A 10,748-nucleotide genomic window follows, 5' to 3' on the forward strand; every position below is an offset into this window, starting at 1 on the left:
ATGGCTCCTGGAAATGGTTCTTTTGTGACTGAATTCATTCTGATGGGGCTCACAGACTTACCATATCTCCATCTCCCTCTGTTCTGCCTGTTTCTAGTCATGTATGTGGTCACTGTGTTGGGAAATTTATGCTTGGTAACTCTAATTGTGCTGAATTCACATCTCCACACCCCCATGTACTTTTTCCTCTTCAATTTGTCCTTCATAGATCTCTGTTATTCTTCTGTGTTTACACCCAAAATGCTGATTAACTTCACATCAAAGAAGAATATTATCTCCTACAGGGGATGCATGACGCAGCTTTACTTTTTCTGTTTTTTTGCTATTTCTGAGGCTTATGTGCTGACATCAATGGCCTATGATCGCTATGTGGCCATCTGTAACCCACTTTTGTATCATGTTGCCATGTCCCCTAAAGTGTGTTCCATCCTTATGCTTGGGTCGTACTTGGTGTCATTTCTGGACACTGCAGCTCACACTGGATGCATGCTGAGACTGACCTTCTGTGACGCAAACACCATCAACCATTATTTGTGTGACATCCTCCCTCTGCTCCAGCTCTCCTGCACAAGCACTTATGTCAATGAGCTGGTGGTTTTCATTGTGGAGGGCATCAATGTGATTGTGCCCACTGTGACCATCTTTGTCTCTTATGGTTTCATCCTCTCCAGCATCCTGCGCATCAGCTCCACTGAGGGCAGGTCCAAAGCCTTCAGCACCTGCAGTTCCCACATAATTGCTGTTTCTCTCTACTTCGGATCAGGTGCATTTATGTATCTTAAACCATCTTCTGCTGGGTCTATGGATGAGGGGAAAATCTCTTCTGTCTTTTATACCAATGTGGTTCCCATGATGAACCCTTTCATTTACAGCTTGAGAAACAAAGACATTAAACTTGCTGTGAGAAAAACTTTGAGTAAGAGACATTTTTGATCAGAAACAGTGTCCGACTTAGTAGGTTGTTTCACACAGGGAATTGTATGTGTTTAAATCTAATAATTTTAGTGGCTATCTTCTTAGCATGTTTTCCTAATATGGTCAAGGATATTTGAGTCTCACAATTTTTTTTAGCTTTTGTAAAATAGGTCTTCTCTTTTCCTTACCCATACCACAATATTTTCTTCACCTTTGTGTTCTGTTTAGTAATAGCATTAAGTCATAAACATGTTGTCTCTTTTTTCCCATTTTCATTTTGAAATTGTTTTTTCCTCTAGAACATGGTAATGGTCTTTCAACTATTGAATATACCTAATGAAGGGAGACATTATATTATTGGGAATGTTCTTATCTAACACGTGATATTAAGATATGTATCAGATACTCTGTTTGTAATCCCATTTTCCATCCTCCAGTTGGGAAGAACATGTCCCCTTTAAATGGCAGAGGTTGACAATTGCATAATGAAAATCATGTTAATCCATTTTGCACATGTAGACATCATCTGCGAAGAGATTTTTTGGCAGACTTTTTTTTTTTTTACCTTTGTACAGTCAAACCAACACACAACTGATCAGCAAAAAATATTTTTATTGTAGGGCTAAGTGAAGCTCAGAGTAATTAGATTTACCTAAAGTCACATAGTTTTATAGAGTAAATTATTAGCCTCTGATTTCATGTCTACTACTGTTTGTAGTTTGTTTTGCTCTACTTTATTTATTTATTTTTGTTTCAAGTTTTTATTTAAATTCCAGTTAGTTAATATACAATGTCATGTTAGTTTCAGGTGTAGAATTTTGTGATTTATCACATGCATCCAACACCCAGTGCTCCTACAACCAGTTCCCTCCTTAATCCCCATCTCACATTTAACCTATCCCCTGCCCAGCTCCCCTTCAGCACCATGTTTGTTGTCTTTAGTCAAGAATCTGTTTTATGGTTTGCCTGTCTTTTTTCTTCCCACATTCATTTGTTTTTTTTTCTTAAGTTTCACATGTGAGTGAAATCATATGGCATTTGTCTTTCTCTGACTGACTTATGTCACTTAGCCTAATACTCTCTAGCTTCATGCACATCTTTGCAAATGTCAAGATTTCATTCTTTTTTATGGCTAATATTCCAGTGTGTGTGTGTGTGTGTGTGTGTGTGTGTGTGTGTGTGTGTGTGTGTGTATGTCACATCTTCTTTATCATTTTATCATTCAGTGAATATCTGGGCTCTTTCCATAATTTGGCTATTGTTGATAATGCTGCTGTAAATCGGGGCGCATGTATACCTTGATTCAGTATTTTTGTATCCTTTCTGTAAATACCTACTAGTGCAATTGCTGGATCATAAGTTAGTTCTATTTTTATCCTTTTAAGGAACCACCGTTCTGTTTTTGTGTTGTTGATTTTATCCTACTGACGTGTGTGAGGGATAGCTCATTGTAGTTTTGATTTGTATTTCCCTAATCATTAGTGATTTTTGTTTCTTTTCATGTGTCTGTGAGTCATCTGTATGTCTTCTTTGGAAAAATGGATACTGTTTAACTGAACTCTACAGAATATTAGTCAAGGAATTTTATTGGCTAAATAAACCCAATTGTGACAATTTCTTTACTGGTATAAGATGTTGGATTATTTTATCTTATTTTCCTTGAGGAAACACAAAAAGATGACTACTTCAAAAATCTTTAATCCCTTAATCATGTGATAATTTAAATATTTCTAACTTTAATAATATTTACTATTCTACCTGTTTTCTAATTTCTTCTCAAGGTTTAGGTATTGTGAAATTTAGCATAACTGGTTTGTTGGCTTGTTTTTGGTTTAGATGTTTGATATGGAACACTACATCAGAAACGAAGGATATACTGTATGGTGACTAACATAACATAATAAAAAATTATTATAAAAAAAGATGTTTGATATCACTAAAACCTTGATTATGGTTTATTGATTTATTTTTTTTATTTCTTTTTAATGGAAGTATACTTGACATACAATATGATGTTAGTGTCATGCATAGACCATAGTGACCTGGCATATATATACACTATCAAATCCTTGCCATGATAAGTGTAGTGGCCATCTGTCACCATACAGTCAGTGACTTATGGTTTTAAATGACCTCTCATACCACTTCCCTGATCTCCATATCAACATGCTTGATTTTCATTTAACAAGTTCCATTTATACAAAATAGTTGGTTTTGGTTGTAGTTTTTGTTTGTTGCTGTCTGTTTTGATGAAATTGTTTTGCTTATTGACAAAAAGTGTGTCAATACATAAATAATACATACTGATATTTAGGAACCGTTATAAACATTGCAAAGGTGCGTCCGTTTTGTTATATATTTTATCCCTATTTGAGGTAGTTAAATGTATATATTAACCCTGGTCACTAATCTTTCATTTGAGAAGCCTCAAAATACAAATGTAATCTTCTTCAATTTCAGGAGAAGACTTTCAGAAGTGATCATTTTTTATTGCTAAAAGGATAAACTACCTTTTGAACTAAATAGCACTTTTCAGATTATTTGGGGAAAAGTTCATTAAAATTGTTATAAAAGTTATAAAGACAGTTTATTAAAGCTAAGATTTGCAAAGTTTTCATAAGAGCAACTTAGCTGACAGCTTTCTGAATAGTAGTTTAAGCACTATGCATGTATTGGGACTTCTTTCAAAAGGAGAAAAACCAGGTCAGGTGTGTTACATGCACAACATAGTTGTCCCTTTTGGCCTTTGCTTTTTTGTGTTATGTGAGCAGCTGTAAAGGAAGTTATGAGAGGAAGTATGAGTCTATTGAAGTTGTCACAACTGAGTCAAGCAGGTAAGTCATGGGGTTTGTCTGTACCTGTGTCCTAGGACAGAGCTATCTCTGAATCAGTATGAAAGCTTGGACTTTCTTGGCAATAACAGAAAATGATCCTCCTACTTCAGGACCAGAAGCAGAGCTGATTACATTCTGAATTTTTTCATGTAAACTTTCTGTAAGCGAGCTGCTGTGGTCGCTTGGGACCAGGCTTGTAGTGAGCATGATCAGGGTACACTAAGGTTCAGGTGTCATGAAAAGCAGAAGTAGGAGGGGTTCTGAGTTCCATGTCCTTTTAATTGCTGAACCCCTAAATTTATTGAACCTCTTTCTCCACTGCTCCTGACACTGCCTCCTTAAACACACACACACACACACACACACACACACACACACACTCATACAGAAACACATACACACATGTTCAAGTTATATTGTATGAGGGGCACGTGGGTGGCTCGGTCATTAAGCGTCTGCCTTCACTGAGGGCATGATCCCAGAGTCCTGGGATCAAGTCCCACATCAGGCTCCTCTGCTGGGAGCCTGCTTCTTCCTCTCCCACTACCCCTGCCTGTGATCCCTCTCTTGCTGGCTGCCTCTCTCTCTGTTAAATAAATAAATAAAATCTTTTAAAAAAAGTTATATTGTATGAGGTATTTTATGAGATCACTGCCTTACATTGATTGCATGGTATGCAACCCACTTTCAGGTAGATGATTCCTGAGAGGAAGGGCTGAGCAACAAGTATTTGCTGAATCTAGGAAAAGGAGGTAGTTATTGCTTTAATCAGTTACATGTTCATGGAAACACACATGCACACGTATATGTACTAACACACACACACATTCACTTTCATGCACACACACACAGCATTTTGTACGTCTAAGTATCTAATGATGTATGGCTTTGGAGTATACGTAAAAATATAAATAAGGCATAGTAAGTGAAAGATATAAATGTAGATTTTCTTAACGCAACAGAGTAGTTAGATTCTAAAATGCACCTTATGTAGTCAAAATCTCTTCTTAAAATTGAGTTTGTTGAATCAATATCCATGCTGGAGGACAGACATAGTATTTTTCCCTGAGTCTGTCGTAGTCGGCTTTTCTCTCCTCCATTGGGACATTTCACTGTCTTATCAGCTGAACACCAGATGAAGTAGTTGGTTTATCTGCAGGGCTTCGTTGTGAAAAAGATGTACCTTTAAACATGAAAATCATACTCAGTGTGAAGTTTTACTTTCTGAGGGAGACTCATCGTCCTCAGTGAGTAGGATGGCTGGTGGCATCAAAGGAAGGGGCTGATGAAAGTCTCTCTGACATGAAGTTAAATCAGCCCACTTCAAATATTAATATAGAGACATACAGGTTGTTACAATTGTTCTAAATGTGTTTTAGTTTTTCTGCTCTGTCACATCTGTCAGTTTATGTATCCCAAGGGGAAATAATGTGAGATAAAGAAGAGAGGGAAGTTTAGTTTTCATTTAATAGATGATGAAACTGATGCTCAGATGTGTTCATGGTTTGGTTTCAAATTACAACTTGTAACTGATAGAGCTGAGAGTATGACTTAGGTTTGATTCTAAATATATCAGCGTATGATTATTATTATTATTAACATACTATACTTTTAAATATCCATGAATCACGGAAATGGTTTCAGTGAATAAAAAGTCTGAGAATACAAATAAAAACAAAATGCTAAACTAAGCAAAATGTCAGGAAAGTATCTTTCCCACATTATGTTTGGAAGCTCTATTGCCTAATTTAGAATGTGTGAATATATTCTTATACTGGCCTTCACAATATGTGGAAACACATAAGGATAAACTATAATAATCATTTCCACATTCTCTTCATCCTTCTTCTGGCTGGACGTGAAACACCGCGGGGACCCACTTAAGTGATGAAGCTTTGAACAAAAGGTGGAGCATGATTGCAACAATATCAAGGTGGAGAATGGGAGGACCTAGGGTCACACAGAGGGCTCTGGGACACAGAATAGTCTGTTTATCGGTCTGCATGCTCATTATAAGCTGTTTAGTTATAATAACGGCTGATGTGTGTGTTTTGTAGACTTTGATATATGTATTTATGCTAACTTTCACAATAAATTAAGGATTTATTTACTTGGATTCTACTTGTATTTAAATTAAATATTAATGTCATCAACAAGCCAAGACTCAGAATAAAGGCTCAGGGAAGGGAATAGCCTTCCAAGTACAGAATGGCTCACACCAAAGAAACCAACAGAACTAATGTATTAAGTAATGTAAACCAGTATGGGGAATTTCTAGGAGGTTCTGCGGGAGGAGCAAAGTCCATAGAGAACCCCATTGTATAGGTCTGTAGTAGGTTATATGTCATTATGTATAGTTTAATGTAAGGAGGAGATGGTTCTCATAACATATTATATAATTTCATTTTCTTTACCCTTCTACACTTGTGATAATCTTTTCATCTCCACACTTCTCTGTAAATTCCACTTAGTGAAAATTCAGTGTAACTTTAGTTTCAGGTGTAGAATTTAATGCTTTATCCCTACATACAACACCAAGTGCTCATCACAGTAAGTGCCGTCCTTAATCCCCCTCACCTATTTAATCCACTGCCCCCTCACATCCCCTCTGGTGATCAGTTTGTCCTCCGTAGTTAGAATCTGTCTCTTGGTTTGCCTCTCTCTCTTTTTTCCCCTTATGTTCATTTACCCAAAAAACAAATAAGCCAGACAAGATTGAGCAGAAGACATAAACAGACACTTCTCCAAAGAAGTCATACCAATGGCCAACAAACCCATGAAAAAATGCTCCACATCACTCGGCATCAGGGAAATACAAGTCAAAACTACAATGAGATACCACCTTCCACCAGTTAGAATGGCTAAAATTAACACAACAGGAAACCAAAAATGGTGGTGAGGATGTGGAGAAAGGGGAACACCCTTACACTGTTGGTGGGAATGGAAGCTGGTATAACCACTCTGGAAAACAGTATGGAGGTTCCTGAAGATGTTAAAAATACAGCTACCCTGTTTTACCTGTTAAAAATACCCAGCAAATGTTCTACTGAGTATTTACCTCAAAGATACAGATGTAGTGAAAAGAAGGGGCACCTGCACTCCAATGTTCATAGCAGCAATGCCCACAATAGCCAAACTGTAGAAGGAGCTCTGATGTCCTTCAACAGATGAATGGATAAAGAAGATGTTGTTTGTATATGCAATGCAGTATTACTCAGCCATCAGAAAAGATCAATACCTACCATTTTCACTGACATGGATGGAACTGGAGGGGATTATGCTAAGTGAAATAAGTCAAGCAGAGAAAGACAATTATCACATGGTTTCGCTCATATGTGGAATATATGGAATAGCACAGAGGATCATAGGGGAAGGGAGGGAAAACTGAATGAGAAGAAATCAGAGAGAGAGAGAGACAAACCATGAGAGACTCTTGACTGCAGGAAAGAAACTGAGGGTTGCAGAAAGGGATGTGGTTTCCAGGATGGGGTAACTGGGTAATGGGTGTTAATGGTTGGAACTGGAGGGGATTATGTTAAGGGAAGTAAGTCAATCAGAGAAAGACAATTATCATATAGTTTCACTCATGTGGAACATAAGCAATAGCACGGGGGACCATAGGGGAAGGGAGGGAAATCCAAAGGGGGAGAAATCATAGAGGGAGATGAACCATGAGAGACTATGGACCCTGGGAAACAGTCTGAGGGTTTCAGAGGGGAGGAGGTTGGGGAGGGGGGAACAGGGTGATGAGTATTTAAAAGGGCACGTTCTGTGATAAGCACTGGGTGTTATACTTAACTAATGAATCTTCGAACACTACATCAAAGCTAATAATGTACTACACAGCAGCTAACTGAAATAAATAAATAATAAATAAATAAATAAATAAGGAGGGCACCTGATGTGATGAGCAGTGGGTGTTATACACAACTAATGAATCATGGAACACTATGTCTGAAACTAATGATGTACTATATGTTGCCTAATTGAATTTAAATAAAAAGAAAAAAATGAAAAATGGAGAGTGGATATTCAGTTCACCATTGGTCTTTGTATATATACTCATTATGAAATTTTTGTGGGTTTTGTCATTCTATAAATAGGTCTTTTATCTTTGTATAAATAGTATTGGGAAGTTGCTGTGATTTGGTAATTTTTCTGCCTTAACTTCTTTAAAGATTTTATTTATTTATTTGACAGAGAGAGAGACAGAGAGAGCAGTTTGTGGGGGGGGGCGGAGCAGAGGGAGAGGGAGAAGCAGCCTCCACGCTGAGCAGGGAGCCTGTTGTGGGGCTCCATCCCAGGACCCTGAGATGATGATCTGAGCAGAAAGCAGATGCTTAACCCACTGAGCCACCCAGGTGCCCCGTTCTGCCTTTATTTTCTTTGAATATGCTTTCTGGTTCTTTCTTAGTCTCCTACTTGGGTTTCTGAAATGCATATATTGATCCACTTGGTAGCATCCAATAAGTCCCTCAGGCTTTCTTCACTATTTTTTGGTTTTTTTTCATTTTGCCCGTCTGACTGAATAGTTTACAGTGAACTTTAATCAAATTCAGCGATGCTTTATTTTGTTTGATCTGTTTGCTCTTATATATATATATCCCTTGTGAATTTTTTAGTTCAGATATTGTATTCTTCATCTCCATGATTTCTGCTTAATACTTTTTTAAAAAGAATTTATTTATTTATTTATTTATTTATTTATTTATTTATTTGAGAGAGAGAGAGAGAGAACTAGAGATAGAACACAAATGGTGGGGAGGGGTAGAGGGAGAATCAGAGTCTGCTGAGCAGGGAGCCTGATCCCAGGACCTTGAGATCAGGATCTGAGCCTAAGGCCAGCTCTTAACCAACTGACCCACCCATGCACCCCGTTTAATACTTCTGGGTTTTCTGTCTCCATGTTGCAATTTCCTTTGGTTTGTGTGTTGTTCTCTGACTCCAGTGAGCATCTTTATGATGGTTATTGTAATTCTCTGTCAGGTAAGTCACATATTTTCATTTCATTAGTGTCCGTTTGTGGAGATTTCTCTTATTCCTTTTTGGAAGTATTTCAACTTGTTTTCGTTTTCATTGACTCTGTGCACTGGTGTCTGCACTTTAGACAAAACACGCATCTGTCCTAACATTCATGGACTCGCCTTGGACTAGAGAAGCTACCAGCAATAAGCCTGGTCAGAGACTTTGCAGGACTCTCAATTTAGTGCAGTTTAAACCTCTGTCTTTGTTCTTAGTTGCAGGACCTCCTGTATCCCTGTGCCCCCCGCATCCGTAGTGTGCTGCGTTGGGTCTGTGTCCTAATCAAGTAACACTGAAGTCGATTCTCAGGAGCTCACAGATAAGTTGAGTTAGTACACACAGAGTGCACATTTTATCCTCAATAGAGACAAGCTGTAAGAAAGAGGTTTTCAATTGCTTGCTCTATATTGAGGCAGGGGAAGGAGCTCTGGAGACTTCCAGCCCAAACCACGATCTTTTTTTGTGTCTTTCCATGGGCAGTGAGTATGCTGTGCTTGTATCCCGTCTGTTTTCTGACTAGTAGCTAGAATCCAGTCTTCTGGGCACACCTAATAAAGGTTGGGGCATTGGACACATGATGTACTTCTTTTCCTCCCCAGGAGAAGCCAGAAACTGAGGGGTTTTCTCCTAATTTGAAGGCATATGAAAAGAAAAGTGTTACAACAAGAGCATATCTAGGATTTCCCTGGCAGCTCCAATACGACTTGATTCGTGCTTGAACTGGAAGCAGGACTACCCTAACTAGTATCTGGATTTCTTACAAAGGGAATCTGTAGAGGAAACGTTTCTGAATCAGGGTGTTCATTGAAGGTCGGAGGGTCTAGAGGTTCCTCTTCTGCCTTGTTGCTGACTTGGAAATGGGAATTTATTTTTGGCTCCTCTTTGGTGGATGTTTAATCCCTACAATGGAGGGAAACCTTGAGTAAAGTTTGAGTCCCTAAGGAATTAGATACACATTGTGGTCCTTTGTATAACTACATCCCCTCAAGACCCTATTACACCAGAAACCATTCCCTGTGGAAGAGACTGAGTAAGCTTCTGCCCTGTTTATAACTGAGTACTTTATATCATCACACTCACCTTACGTCTTCTGTGATTTACCAAGTGGCAAAATGATAATAATAAAGACTGTTAATTTTGGTCTGCTGCTTAAGAGGACTCATAATCAGAAATTGTTATCTGTGGTTCAGAAGGATTTCCAGGGCTCAACAGAAATTACATTTGGGTTGTGTTCTCATAGAATCCAAGGGAGCAAAGCCACAGAGACTAAATCTGCCCTTTCAGGACCACAGGGATAATACTGGTAAGGAAGCACTCAGGTGTTCTTGCCTAAGGAAGGTGAGTTTCTGAATTGCATTTAAATTCATGTCTTCCTCACTGACCCATATCGTGAGATAAAATGCCTTGAGATATTGTCAAAAAAATAAATAAATTCATGTCTTCCTTTTGTGTTGCAAGTCCAGGGAACTAACATATGCCTCTTTCTTTCCAGTATTTGCATTCCTCAGACTCAGGTGAAATTGATAGAAGGACCTGTTCTAGAGAAGGGTGGTAGTGCAGGGAAGGTTCAGAGATTATTAGGTTTTAAGGATGCAATTTATTGGTCAGTTCCATGGATGGAACTCTCACTCTTGTACATTTACGGTTTTTACTCTGTGACATGGGGCAAGAACTTGAACTCCCCAAGACTCTGATCCTTTATGTTTTATTTACAATAATGTTGTTCATTCCTACATCATCAAGTCCAATCCCCATTAGAAGCCAGCACCAGGTTGGTGGGGTTGCTGCCTCCATTTTACTGGTTAGGGGAGGGGTCATGTGGTCAAAGAAATGAAATGAGAGAAGGTGATTCTCTCCTGGTGCAATCTTCTTCCTTAATCTTTGGTTTTCACAGCAGTCCTATTGGTGTATGAAGCACTGGCCTTCAGACTGTAGGCCAAGTGTTGAATCTCTTTGCTTATATAGCTTATTAAGTCT

The 10,748-nt window shown here is 38.3% G+C and overlaps 1 protein-coding gene across 1 annotated transcript; it reads left to right on the plus strand.

Annotated features, from left to right (window-relative positions):
• On the plus strand, nucleotides 1–933 carry LOC123792415 (olfactory receptor 8B8-like). The gene has a single exon (XM_045797567.2). It carries the CDS (start codon nucleotides 1–3, stop codon nucleotides 931–933), a length of 933 nt encoding a protein of 310 aa, XP_045653523.2.
• Nucleotides 934–10,748: the final 9,815 nt, after the last annotated feature.

This window comes from Ursus americanus, chromosome 16 (genome assembly GCF_024610735.1).
Source record: "Ursus americanus isolate L20-20 chromosome 16, mUrsAme1.1.p, whole genome shotgun sequence".
In the NCBI taxonomy this organism is placed as follows: Eukaryota; Metazoa; Chordata; class Mammalia; order Carnivora; family Ursidae; genus Ursus; species Ursus americanus.